General features: G+C 45.2%; 1 protein-coding gene across 2 annotated transcripts in view; it reads right to left on the bottom strand.

The window, feature by feature from the left end:
* Positions 1-14,185, bottom strand: part of LOC132836022 (protein Niban 1-like) — a 60,829-nt gene extending 46,644 nt beyond the window's left edge. The window contains exons 1-5 of one of the 2 annotated variants that reach the window (XM_060855220.1): positions 13,708-14,183; positions 9,915-10,045; positions 3,236-3,367; positions 2,630-2,744; positions 27-194 (exon numbers count right to left, since the gene is read on the bottom strand). In XM_060855220.1, coding sequence (XP_060711203.1) covers positions 27-194; positions 2,630-2,744; positions 3,236-3,367; positions 9,915-10,045; positions 13,708-13,963 — 802 coding nt within the window. In that variant the 5' untranslated portion in view covers positions 13,964-14,183. Of the gene's footprint in view, positions 1-26; positions 195-2,629; positions 2,745-3,235; positions 3,368-9,914; positions 10,046-13,707 lie in introns of both variants that reach the window. The other variant, XM_060855221.1, reaches the window with a different exon arrangement.
* Between the last annotated feature and the right edge of the window lie 474 nt (positions 14,186-14,659).

Raw genomic sequence — 14,659 nt, 5'->3', positions numbered from 1 at the left:
GTGTCGGATGTTGCTAAGCTTTGTACCAGTGTTGAGGTGGCGAATTCCATCAGCGAGGAGTGCGCTCCAGTAGCGAAGGTCATCTGCAGTGTGGAAGCAGAGAATGAGATGTGGGCGATAGGGGTGCCACAGGAACAGAGGGTGATCCGTCGGGCAGTTTGTGTACTGATCCTTCCAGTAATTATCTGCAACACCTAAAGGGGAACAGCCAACAAAGAAAGGTCTGCATTTAGATAGCACCTCTTGTAAATTAAAGCAACCTGAAGCTCTTGAGTGTTCGCATTAAAGGGCAGACCTAGAACAGCCCAAAATGATCAGGGCCCTTGAGTTATATATAGGCCAGAGTGGATGATGACTTTTAACAACTATCCCAGTAAAATGCTGCAGACGTCAGATGTCTGCCAGAGGCATTTTGAATACCCAGCAGGTCAGGGGGATAGAAAAATGCAGCAAGTTAACTGGCCAGGAATGTCACCGATCGGAAACATCAACACCATTTTTCTATCCAATGTTGCCAGGCCTTCTGTTTGATTTCCACCCCGTTGTTCGGCACTAGAATTCCAATCCTCAGACTGTAACAGTGCAATTTAAAGTGGTGACTGAGCCAGTAACATAACTACTGCATTGCCAGGAAGCGACAGGAGTCACTGCTGCTTCCTGAGTGTCTGATATATACACAAACCTTGGGGGTGTGCCCCTTACACAGATCACAGTACCTACTCCTGATTCAATCCCTCTAGTCATGAGGAACATAGAGTTTGTGGGATTCCTCCTCTGAAGACTTCACAGCATGAACCACAACTTTGAATATAGGAATTGGGACATTATATTGTGATTGTACAGGATGCTGGTGAGGCCTCTTTTGGAGCACTGTATGCAGTTCTGGTCATTCCTGCTGTACGAAGGATATTTTTAAATTGGAGAGTGTTCAGACAAGACTTACCAGGAATGCAGAGTTTGAGTTACACGTAGAGGCTGGACAGGCTGGGACTTTTTCACTTGAACGTGGGAGGTTGAGGGGTGACCCTATAGAGATTTATAAAATCATGAGGGATATAGATAAGATGAGTCTTTTCCCTAGGATGGGGGATTTCAAGACTAGGGGCCTATTTTTAAGGTGAGAGGTTACAAATTTTTTAAAAAAACATGAGGGGCAACATTTTTATTCCGAGTGGTTCGCACGTGGAATCAACTTTGAGAGGAAGTGATGAATGCGTATACAGTTGCAATGTTTAAAAGACATTTTAACTAAGTACATGAATAAGAAATATTTGGAGGAATATGGGCCAATCACAGCTTAGTTTGGGATTATGGTCAGCATGGACTGGTTGGACCAAAGGGTCTGTTTCCACACCGTATGACTGTGACTTTATAAATTGTAATCACAGATCCAGTACACTTACAAAGAAATATTCTTGGGATGTGGGCATTGTCGGTCTGTCTCTAACTGACCTTAAGGAGGTGCTGGTGTGCTGCCCTTCTTGAAGTCACAGTCTACCTTTATTTTTCTTTGCATTCATTCACAGAATGTAGGCATCAGTGGCCAATTTATTGCCCATCCCTAATTACCCAGACGGCAGCTAACATTGTTGTGGGTCTGGAGTCACATGTAGGTCAGACCAAGTAAGGAAGGTGGTTTCCATTCCTAAAGGACATTAGTGAACCAGATGGGTTTGTCCAACAATTGACAATGCATTAATGGTCACCATTAGATTCCTAATCCCAGATTTTTAAAAAAATTGAATTCAAACTCCACCTTCTGCCAAGGCAGGATTCAAACCTGGGTCCCCAGAACATTACCTTATTCTGGATTATAGTCTAACAATAATAACACAAAGCCATTGCCTACCTCATTTGGCTATCTACAATGCCATTAGGGAGGGAATTCCAGGATTTTAAACCAGCGACAGTGAAGGAACAGCGATATATTTCCAAGTCAGGTTAGTAAGAATCTTGGAATTGAATCAGATAGGGTGGAGTTCCCGCGTACCTGCTGCCCTTGTCCCTCTAGATGCCCTGGGAGGTCTTGTAGATGGTGCACACTGCTGCAACAGTGATGGGGCAATGAGGGTGGCTTGCGTTTTGTGCCTTACACTGTTCTGGAACATCTGAGCATCTCTCCCCTGACCCCTTACAGCTGCACCAAGGCCCATTACTCCTTACCCCCATCCTCACCATCCCAGAGGAGACAGTGACATAGCAGTATCCTGTCTGGACAAGTACTCCAGAGGCCCAAGCTAATATGCTGGGAATATGGGTTCAAATTCAAAGTTGGCACCAAGTGGAATTTAAACTCAATTAATTAAAAACATGAAGCCAGTCTCAAAAATTATCACCTGGTGCTGTTTTAGAAACCCATCTGGTTCAATAATCCCTTTTGGGGATGGAAATCTACTGTCCTTATCCAGTCTGACCTACATGTGACTCCAGATCTGTTAAATGCAAGTGACTGCTCTTTGACAACAAGCCCCTCAGTACAAGGGTCATAAATATTGGTTCATGAAACATCCCATGAACAAAGGACCCTGGGATGGACAATTGGTGGGCTCACACTCTGTGACTGATAACGAGACTAAATTGTCAGGTGTAATTAGCTCCATGGCCCTCACCAGCCATTCCACACCCTCACCATTGAAGTGTGGCCAGGTCCGTTGGAGGATTTCAGTATATTCTGTTACTGAGGTCAGCACAACGAACCCTGATAGGAGCACGGTGTCTTCTGGTTTTAGTCCTCTCTGTTCAGCCTGGAATATATTGCAACAGAATGTTGGTATAAAAAAAATTTAACACCCTTCCAACATTGCAACAATACTCGCACACAATGCTTGGTCAAATGAACATGGCACACACTCTCTCGCCACCAACCCAGACACACAGTCCCCTTCCATCCCAGACATTCACTCCCCCAGCATCTCAGACTCACACTTCAGCATTCCAGATCCACACTCCTCCAACAGCCCAGAAACACACTCCCTTCCTGTCCCAGACCCACACTGCCCCCCCCCCCCACCCCCAGACATATACTTCCTCACTCCATTTCCAGAAACACACTCTGCCATCATTCCAGACAAAGAATCCCTTATCCTTCCAGACTCCTACTCTGCCATCATCCCAGAACAACACATCCCCACCATTCCCAGACACACTCCCCCAGTACAGACAGAAACCTTCCCCTACCCAGAAAGACACACCCGCCATCCAGGAAGACTCAAACTGTATGAATAAAGTTTCCCACCTCCTTCGTTTCAAAATACTCCAAGTGGTAGCTGGCCTTCATGACAAAGTATCTCTGTTTCCACTTCCTCCTGGTGTCCACATGTTGTAGCATGTGTCCCTGGGCAATCACCTCCTCACTGGCCCTGAATTCCTGAGAAGATAGAGTGATGAGTGAGCAGCTAGAAGGCTGCCAATGGAGGGGATATCTATTCTGGAAGTGTCACTGCATGATGGGGGGCAGTGTCATGGAATTTGCACATTCTCCCAGTGTCTGCGAGGGTCTCCTTCAGGTCCAAAGATGTGCAGGTTATGAGGATTAGCCATGCTAAAATTCCCTATGGTGTCCAGGGATGTGCAGGCTAGGTGGGTTAGCCTTGGAAGTTATAGTGTAGGGGGATAGGTCTGGGTGGGATGCTCTTCAGACGGTTGTTGTGGACCAGTTGGGCTAAATGGCCTGTTTCACAACAGTAGGAATTCTATGATGATTCTATGGCACTGAGCTAGTAACCTAGATGGCTAGCCTAATGATTTGGGCATGGGGTGGGGTGTGAGATCACATTCCACCATGGGGGCTGGTGGCCCTTAAACGAGTAAATCTCAAAGATTAGTTCATTTTAATTGTTGTGGTAACAACCCATCTGGTAAGGAAATCTGCTCTGCTTACCTGGTCTGACGAAATAATTTGTCACCACCCTCTGAAAAGACTTGGCAAGTCACTCAGTTGAAATGAAGTTGGAAAAGGGGCAATAAATTCTGACCTTGCCAGTGATGTCCACAGCTGCAAATGTGTTGCTGGTCAAAGCACAGCAGGTTAGGCAGCATCTCAGGAATAGAGAATTCGACGTTTCGAGCATAAGCCCTTCATCAGGATGAAGGGCTTATGCTCGAAACGTCGAATTCTCTATTCCTGAGATGCTGCCTAACCTGCTGTGCTTTGACCAGCAACACATTTGCAGCTGTGATCTCCAGCATCTGCAGACCTCATTTTTTACTCAGTGATGTCCACATCTTATGGACTTCAGTAAGACGTTCAACAAAGTTCCCCATGGGAGACTGCTTCACAAGGTTAGATCTCATGGAATACAGGGAGAACTAGCCATTTGGATACGGAGGGCAGGCACAGTGGCTCAGTGGTTAGCACTGCTGCCTCACAGCACCAGAAACCCGGGTTCAATTCCTGCCTCGGGCAACTGTGTGGAGTTTGCACATTCTCACCTGGGGTTCCTCTAGGTGCTTCTGTTTCCTCCCACAGTCCAAAAATGTGCAGCTTAGGTGAAATGGCCATGCTAAATTGCCCATAGTGTTAGGTGAAGGGGTAAATTTAAGGGAATGGGTCTGGGTGGGTTACACTTTGGAGGGTTGGTGTGGACTTGTTGGGCTGAAGTGCCTGTTTCTGCACTGTATGAAATCTAATCTAATCAGAACTGGATCAAAAGGTAGAAGACAGAGGGTGGTGGTGGAGGGTTGTTTTTCAGACTGGAGGCCTGTGAGCAGTGGAGTGCCACAAGGATCGGTGCTGGGTAATTTACTTTTTGTCATTTACATAAATGATTTGGATGCGAGCATAAGAGGCACAGTTAGTAAGTTTGCAGATGACACCAAAATTGAGCGTTACCTCAGATTACAACAGGATCTTGACCAGATGGGCCAATGGGCTGAGAAGTGGCAGATGGAGTTTAATTCAGATAAATGCAAGGTGCTGCATTTTGGGAAAGCAAATCTTAGCAGGACTTATACATTTAATGGTAAGGTGCTAGGGAGTGTTGCTGAACAAAGAGACATGGAGTGCAAGTTCATAGCTCCTTGAAAGTGGAGTCACAGGTAGATAGGATAGTGAAAAAGGTGGTTGGTATGCTTTCCTTTATTGGTCAGAGTAGTGAGTATAGGAGTTGGGATGTCATATTGCTGCTGTACAGGACATTGGTTAGGCCACTGTTGGAAATATTGCGTGCAATTCTGGTCTCCTTCCTATCGGAAAGATGTTGTGAAACTTGAAAGGTTCAGAAAAGACTTACAAGCATGTTGCCAGGGTTGGAGGATTTGAGCTATAGGGAGAGGCTGAATAGGCTGGGGGTGTTTTCCCTGGATTGTCGGAGGTTGAGGGGTGACCTTATTGAGGTTTACAAAATCATGAGGGGCATGGATAGGATAAAGAGACAAAGTTTTTCCCTGGGGTCAGGGAGTCCAGAACTAGAGGGCATAGATTTAAGAGTGAGAGGGGAAAGATATAAAAGACACCTAAGGGGCAACTACTTCATGCAGAGGGTGGTAAGTGTATGGAATAAGCTGTCAGAGGAAGTGGTGGAGGCTGGTACAATTACAACATTTAAAAGGCATTCAGATGGGTGTATGAATAGGAAGGGTTTGGAGGCATATGGGCCGGGTGCTGGCAGGTGGGACTAGATTGGGTTGGGATATCTGGATGGCATGGACGGGTAGGACCGAAAGGTCTGTTTCCATGCTGTACATCTCTATGAATCTGGCTCCTCTGACAGAAAAATGCTCCCATGTCCTGGCATTATTTGGCTAACACTTCTTTCCTTCTGATGTATTACCTTCCTACCATTACTGGAACATTCCCAATTTATTTCTATTCAGTAAAGAGGAATCTTCAAATGATTTGGAAAAGAAAAAAATGCAATCTTTATTTCAGTGGAGCTTTTCAAGTGAAAGCCTCAAGAACGGGTTGCCTATGATTAAGTTCCTTCACAATGGCCATTGAACAGAACCTTCAGGATTCAGTATTTATAGTCTGGGTGGCTGGCTTGTGACAGTGACACCAACAGTGTGGGTTCAATTTCTGCACTGACTGAGGGTCACCATGAAGGACTCTCCTTCTCAACCTCTCCCCTTGTCTGAGTTATGGTGACCCTTAGGTTAAATCATCACCAGTCCTCTCTCCTTCTGGTCCAATAGGACAGTGGAGACTTTACCATTCTACAATTAATAGTCATAGAGCACAGCAACAGACCCTTTGTCCCAGACCGTACCAATTATAATCCCAAACTAAACTGGTCCCACCTGCCTGCACTTGGCCCACATCCCTCCAACCATTTCTTATTCATGTACTTATCCAAATGTCTTTTAAACATTGTAACTGTACTGCATTCATCGCACCTTCTGGAGGTTCACTCTATACACAACCCCTCTCTGTAAAAAAAAATTGCCCCTCATGTCTTTTTCAAATTTTTCTCCTCTCACCTCTAGTCTTGAAAACCCCTACCCTAGGGAAAAAGACACCTGCCATTCATCTCATCTATACCCCTCAAACCATAAGGTGAACCCTCGACATCCTACACTTCAGTGAGAAAAGTCACAGCTTCTCCCCATATCGAGATTTCGGGCAGAAGCCTTTCATCAGAAATACAGGCAGAGTGCCTGAAGGTTGGAGAGATAAATGAGAGGAGGGTGGGGGTGGGGAGAAAGTAACAGAGTACAATAGGTGAAGATGCCCTCCAATGCATCTCATCTACATCCCGCACCTCCACCCTCAGACCCCACCCCTCCAACCGTAACAAGGACAGAATGCCCCTGGTGCTCACCTTCCACCCTACCAACCTTTGCATAAACCAAATCATCCGCCCGACATTTCCGCCACTTCCAAACGGACCCCACCACCAGGGATATATTTCCCTCTCCACCCCTTTCCGCCTTCCGCAATGACTGTTCCCTCCGTGACTACCTGGTCAGGTCCATGCCCCCCTACAACCCACCCTCCCGTCCTGGCACCTTCCCCTGCCACTGCAGGAATTGCAAAACCTGCACCACACCTCCTCTCTCACCTCCATTCATGGCCCTAAAGGAGCCTTCCACATCCAAAGTTTTACCTGCACATCCACCAATATCATTTATTGTATCCGTTGCTCCCGATGCAGTCTTCTCTATATTGGGGAGACTGGACGTCTCCTAGCAGAGCACTTTAGGGAACATCTCTGGGACACCCGCACCAATCAACCACACCGCCCTGTGGCGCAACATTTCAATTCCCCCTCCCACTCTGCCGTTCCCTCACCACCTGACGCCTGGAGGAAAAACGCCTCATCTTCTGCCTCAGAAGACTTCAACCCCAGGGGATCAAGTTTCCTCCTCATTTCCCCTTCCCCCACCTCACCCCAGTTCCAAACTTCCAGCTCAGCACTGTCCCCATGTCTTCTCCTACCTGCCTAACTTCTTTTCCACCTATTCATTCCATCCTCCTCCCTGACCTATCACTTCACCCCCTCCCCCACTCACCTATTGTACTCTATGCTACTTCCTCCTCACTCCCACCCTCCTCTCATTTATCTCTCCAACCTTCAGGCACTCTGCCTGTATTCCTGATGAAGGGCTTTTGCCCGAAATGTCGATTTTACTGCTCCTCGGATGCTGCCTGAACTGCTGTGCTTTTCCAACACCACTCTAATCCAGAATCTGGTTTCCAGCACCTGCAGTCATTGTTTTCATATATTATTAAACTGGAAAGAGTGCAGAAGAAACTTACAAGGATATTGCCAGGATTCAAGGGTCTGAATTCTAGGGAAAGGTTGGACAAGCTCGGAGTTTTGTCTTTAGTGTGTAGGAAATTGAGGTGAGGGGGGACTTTGTAGAAGTGTATAAGATCATAAGAGGCATGGATAGAGTGAATGCACTCAGTCTTTTTTCTCAGGGTTGGAGAATCGAGGATTAGAGGGCATAAAGTTAGATGGGAAAGAATAAAAGGGACGACATTTTTACATTGAGGCTGCCAGTGGAAGTGGTTGAGGCGGGTACATTAACAACATTGAAAAGGCATTTGGACAAATACATGGACAGGAGAGGTTTCAAAGGATATGGATCAAGTGCAGGGAAATGGGGTTAGCGTAGATGGACAGTTTAGTTGGCATAGACCAGTTTGGGCCTAAGGGCCTGTTTCTGTGCAGTAGGACTCTATGACTCGAAGAAAAGAACAAAGAAAATTACAGCACAGGATAACCTGTGTTGATCCAGATCCTCTATCTAAACCCGTCACCTGTTTTCCAAGGATCTGTACCCTCTGCTCCCTGCCCATTCATGTATCTGTCTAGATGTATCTTAAATGATGCTATCATGTCTGCCTCTACCACTTCCGCTGGCAATGTGTTCCAGGCACAAACCACCCTCTGCGTAAACAACTTTCCACACATTTCCCTTAAACCTTTCCCCTCTCACCTTGAACTCGTGACCCCTGATAATTGAGTTCCCCACACTGGGAAAAAGCTTCTTGCTATCCACCATACTTCATGATTTTGTAGACCTCAACAGGTTTCCCCCTCAACCTCTGCCTTTCTAATGAAAGGAATCCTAATCTACTCACTCAGTCTCTCTTCGTAGCTAGCACCCTCCATACCAGGCAACATCCTGGTGAACCTCCTCTGCGCCGTCCCCAAAGCATCCACATCCTTGTGGTAATGTGGTGCCCAGAACTATACACAGTGTTCCAAATGTGGCTGAACCAAAGTCCTATACAACTGTGGTACAACTCTATGACTTTATGACTCTATAACTCAAACTCTCGATTCTCAGCAGCGTCCTGGTAAATCTCTTCTGAAATGTCTCCAGCTTTATAATATCCTTCCCATAAAGGGCAACCAGAACTACACACAGTACTCCAGAAGAGGCCTCACCAACCACATATCTCAACATTATATCTCAACTCCTATACTCAAAAGGTCTGAGCAATGAAGGCAAGTGCACTAAAGACCTCCTGAACCATCCTGTCTACATATGACACAAACTTCAAAGAATTATGTACCTGAATCTCTAAGTCTCTCTCTGTTCTACACTACCCAGGGCTCTATTTTTCATTTTATAATCCTGCCCTTGTTTATTTTACCAAAATGCAATACCTTACATTTATCCAAGTTAAACTCCAACTGCCACTCCTCAGCTCATTGACTAATAGATCAAGATCTCTTTTTAATTATGGTCAGGCCTGGACTTCCTCAGATATCAATTGAGGAGGACAATCTAACATTTCCTCTGGGGATGCGTCTGTGCAGGGAATTTATTTTGGGTGATCACTGGCATTTTTCTTAATTCTTTCATGAGATCTGAGCATTAATGACAAGGCCAATGTCCTGAATAGGCCTCACTTGCTCACTAGGCCTAGAAGGTGATTAAGAATTGACCTCATTGTTGAGATTCTGGCATCACATCAGGAGAAGACCAAGTAAAAATGGCAGATTACTTTCCCTAAAGGCCATTAGTCAACAAGGTGGGTTTTCATAACAACTGATGATAATTTTAAATTAAGAAAGAATAACCTGATTGGACACACCTCTATGAGAGGTGGGACTTAGACTGGCTGGTGTAGTGATAGAGACACTACCACTGGGCCTCAAGAGCCCCCATTATAGTTTATAATCAGATCTGTAATGACACATCTTGTGGCTGTGTGGGACTTGAACCCAATTTCCCAGGGCAGAGGTAGGAACACCACTATAGCACCATGAAACTCAGAGTTTGATAATAATTTAATGGTTACCAAATTTATTAGCACAAGTTATTTGGTGGGATTGGAACCTGTGCAAACTTGGGCCGTGGATTATTAACTCAGCAACATTTTCTGTCCATGCCTGCCACCCCTCAGGGTGGGTTCACTCTTATCTAGTTACCCCTCTCCTTGCATCATGAGGCAATCAGCCAAGCCAAAACAATGCCAGTAAAGACAAGGTTTGGCCTGGCAGGTGCAGGACTCCCACCTTGTTTCGCAGTAACTGGGGAGCTTGGCTTGGTCGTGGCTCCACCTCATTCCAGACTTTGTTGAGAATAGCCGCAATGTTTTGTCCCCGACAGTGAGGGCGAATGTCATTCAAGAGAATATCAGCCCGTCCTGAGGAGACAACAGACAGAGCATAGAGTTAGTGTCACTGCAAAGCAGCCAGAATGGTTACCAGTTAGCAGCTTTCTCCCAGCCAGAAACACCAATTAGACAGTGAGCCCACTGTGAAGACAGTCCCAACAGACCCAGAGTGTTCCCCAGTGAACCATAACAGTAATCCCAATAAACCATTAGATAGCCCTACAGAAAGCCCAGCAGGCTGCTTCCAGTAAATCAGACTGTTCCCCAGTAACCCACTACAGAAATCCCATTAAACACAGAAGAAAACCCTAGTAAATCCACGCTATTACTCAGTAAGCTTACCAACAAGATTCAAATAAATTCCTAGGTAATCCCCTCTTTGTAAAACTTTCTGAACCAATGATAAACAAAGTGAGGGGTGAATGACTGGGTTCTGGGAAGTCTGACTGAGTTATATACTTCCTTAATAAAAGAGGCTAAGAACAGGGCAGTCAGTGCCTCCCTGCTTAAATGAAGAAGGTCACGCGACAGGAATGAAGGACAACTGGATCCTGGTTTGTTTTGGAACAAACAGCAGTGCCTGGTCCTGACAAAGCGGGTGGAAGCGATGCTGTATAAATGTTAGAGGTTGTCTGACTCGCTCAGTGTTCCCTGAACTGATCGCTGCCCCATGTCAAGGACAGAGCCACTGCTTTGACATTTATTAATGAGTAACATTACAGGCGAAAACATTCAATTCAATCCCAAAATTTGAAGTTCCAAGTTTATTACTGAGTGGGGTCACTATGATGAAAATCATAATCTGCACTTGATTTTGTTGTCAGGAAAGTTTATATGTCATAAATTTGCTTTGCCAGTTTTTACACAAGAAATACATTTTAAAGAAAATTATTGGTATTAGAAGGCAGTTGTTAGCAAACTGAGCCTGTACTCTCGAGTTTTGAACAGTAAGAGGTGAAACATACAGCATTCTTCATGGGTATGACATGATGGATGCAGAAAACATGGTTCTAAACCTACCGTTGAAAATGTGTTGCTGGTTAAAGCACAGCAGGTTAGGCAGCATCCAAGGAATAGGAAATCCTGATGAAGGGCTTATGCCCGAAACGTCGAATTTCCTATTCCTTGGATGCTGCCTAACCTGCTGTGCTTTAACCAGCAACACATTTTCAGCTGTGATCTCCAGCATCTGCAGACCTCATTTTTTATCTAAACCTACCGTGCCTGGGCTGACTCTAGGACCAGGAGATTCTGTCACAGAATTAGAGATCGGCCATTTAGCACTGAGCAGAGGAGACATTTCTTCACCCAGAGGCTGGTGATTCTTTAAGAGGACTGTAGATGTTCAATCACCAAACAGTTAAAGAGTCATACAGCACAGAAACAGACTCTGGTCCAACCAGTCTATACCAGTCATAATCCCAAATTAAACTAGTCCCACCTGCCTCTGCTTTCCTATTCATGTACTTATCCAAATATCTCAAAATGTTTAACTGTACTTACACCCATTACTTTCTCTGGCAATTCATTCCACACACAACCCACTCTCTAGGTTTAAAAAAAATGCCCTCATGTCTTTTTTAAATCTTTCCTCTCTCATCTTAAAAATATGTCCCCCAGTCTTGAACTCCTCCACCTTAGGGATAAAACAACTGTCATTCACCTTATCTATGCCCCTCATGATTTTATAAAGCTCTATAAGGTCACCCCTCCACTTCCTATTCTACAGTGAAAAACATTTCCAGCCTATCTAGCCTAACCTTATAACTCAAACCCTCCATTCCCAGAAACATCCTGCTGTTCTGAACCCTTCCAACTTAATAAGATCCTTCCTATAACAGGGCGACCAGAACCATACAAAATATACCAGAAGAGTAAGTTCAAGGTGGAAACAGGCATCAAAAGGCAACAAGGGATATGGGGATAGTGTGGTGAAATGGTCTTGAGATGGAAGATCGCCTGTGGCCTAGTTTGATGGTGGAACAGGCTCCTATGTTAAACCAGAATCATAAACCGAGTAAGCAAATCACAAAGCCAGCCAAATGCAACAAACAACCTGAGCTCCACCCAATTTCCCAATGAGCCATGACAGTTGTGGTTGTATGGTCGAGAGTCATAGAGAGGTACAGCACAGAAAACAGACTCTTCGGTCCAACTCATTCACATTGACTCGATATCCTAAATTAATCTAATCCCATCTGCCAACATTTGGCCAATATCCCTCGAAACACTTCTTATTCATATATCCATCCAGATGTCTTTAAAAAAATAATTGTATAGCCTCCACCAATTCCTCTGGCAGCTCATTCCACACACACATGACCCTCTGCTAGTGGGAAGTTTGCACAAAGGAGCTGTGATCAGCAGGTCTGCCCATCTTTTTTACAATTTGAACTATGTGGTTATCAAATGTTAATTGTGAGTGAGATCATGTGATGTGAGAATGACAAATGCAACCAAGGTTGTGTTTTTGGCAATGAGAACAACTTCAAGTATGCAATCTGTAACTAAGAATCACAGGCTGGGGTTGAAAAACAGACCAGCAACTATGCTTGCTGTCTAGAACCTGTCCACGATCCGTATCTCACGGTCATAGCGATACACTGCACCTGTATCTCACTGTCACAGATATTTAACACACCTGTATCTCATTATTACAGAAATATACTGCACCTGTATCTCACTGTCAGAGATTTATTGCACTTGTATCTCACTACCAGGTGGCTGAATGGCTGGTGTGTGATGCAGAGTGATGCACAGTGTGGGTTCAATTCCTGCACTGGCTGAGACTACCCTGAAGGACTCATTCTCAGGCATAGTGACCCTCAGATTAACCCACTACCAGTTATCTCTCTCTCTCTCTCTAATGGGAAAGTAGCTCCCAGGCTGGTAGAACTATGGCAACTTTACCTTTTCAATTCTGTTCACATTCCTTAGACCTGCAGAACAAACAAACCCACAGCATTTCTTACTTGTCCAAGACTACATTTACAGCATTACTGCTGTACGAATCTGTGCTTCTAAGTCACAAATGCAGTTTGGTTCTGTATGTAAAATATCAAGGAAACGAACTTTGGAGTTTGACTCTATTCAAACAAACCAAAAACATCTCTTACTTGAACCAGACTGTAGTTACATACATTCGAGGCACTATGAGTGACAGATAATGGAATGGACCCCCATTTACTTTTTACTGAAACAGAAAGATCTGCATGGTGTTCTAGTCTCACTGAGCCGCACTGTGACAAACGACAGCAAAACCTATATTTGTCATAGTGATAGTGACACTTCAATTTGTCACGGAGATCCTTGATAAAACACGAGCTACAGGTGATTAAACTGTTAAAAGGTCAAAATTTAAGCAACTTCATGATGAATGCAGGGTATTTGCCAAGAAATGGGATTTAAACACAGACAATGCTGTCAGTGCACACAACAGCAGGTTATTATATCAGATGTTCCACTTCCACAGCCCATGGTTTTGCTGTTTAGTTTTGACTTCCACCAGCTGCAGGTTGGCTTCTGAGTGTGGGAAAGCTGATATCCTGGAGATTATTATCTAAAAGGTGTTGGCTAACAACAGCCAAGGTTTAACAATGAGGGAATACAATGGGTGCAGTGCCCTTTTTATTCTTCCATATGCAAGAGCAGCCTCCAATGCCCATCTGAGTATGAACTAAAGCCCTGCTCACCTTTCAGATAGTCGCGCATCCGTTGATCCAGTTGTGTGGAAAAATTCAAACCCATCGCTGTTGGGAGAGGAGTCCAAATCGCACAGAGGGCTGGGAGTGGGAAGGGGGAAAGAGGAGGAGGAGGGCGAGGGTGGTAGGGGGTCACCAGGCGTTGCTCCCGAGCTGGTTGCTCCCAGTGATTCTCACCGGGAACTCCTTGATCTCCTGATGTGCGAGGCAGAACTATTCCCCAGCATCGGTCAGAGCAACCTATCATCAGAGTGAGTCAGTTCATGAATATGTAAGAGTGTCTCACATTACTGTGAGCAGCAATCACCCCGGCACTGATTGCTTTGACATGTTTATCTTCCCCTCCCTGCCCTCTGGATGTTTCAGGGCAGGGAATGCCAGGCATAAAATGTGACCCTGTTTACCACTGAGCAGGCAACGCCTCTCCCTCCCTGGTCGGTGCCCAGGGTCTGTACCCCAATGTGCTCCCTGAGCTCACGGACTGCACTAACTGAGCTATCTCTGCAAGGTGGCAGGATTAGACAACAGGGAGGCTCAGTTTTCAAGTCAACCACAACGACAGGTGGGAGTTTCTGAGCATACTTACAAATCCAATAAGCTGTAACCCCAAAGTGTAATGATGTGGATTCACATCCGGCAGTTTCAGAAATCAGCCAGTGCACCTGCTTGTGGAATGTGGCTGGTTCACATTCCCATCAGGAGGTTTTGCAGACCCTGCTCACATGCTGGAGTCAGGTTTATGTCCTTTACTCTGCAGGGTATATGTTGTTTCCAATGAAATATCAAGACAAGTCCTTGTTGACCTTGTAAAGAGCAACAGAATATTGGCTCACATGTTTATATATCACATGTTTATTATCATGAGCTTTGGTCATTGTTCAGAATCCTTTTCTTGTGTCACTTGCCAGTGGTCCAGCTCCATCACAGCTTATTCAGGTGGCAT

The sequence above is a fragment of the Hemiscyllium ocellatum genome, chromosome 45 (genome assembly GCF_020745735.1).
Source record: "Hemiscyllium ocellatum isolate sHemOce1 chromosome 45, sHemOce1.pat.X.cur, whole genome shotgun sequence".
NCBI classification, from domain to species: domain Eukaryota; kingdom Metazoa; phylum Chordata; class Chondrichthyes; order Orectolobiformes; family Hemiscylliidae; genus Hemiscyllium; species Hemiscyllium ocellatum.
Note: the sequence above shows the minus strand (reverse complement) of the source record. Positions and strands in the feature narration are given on the sequence as shown.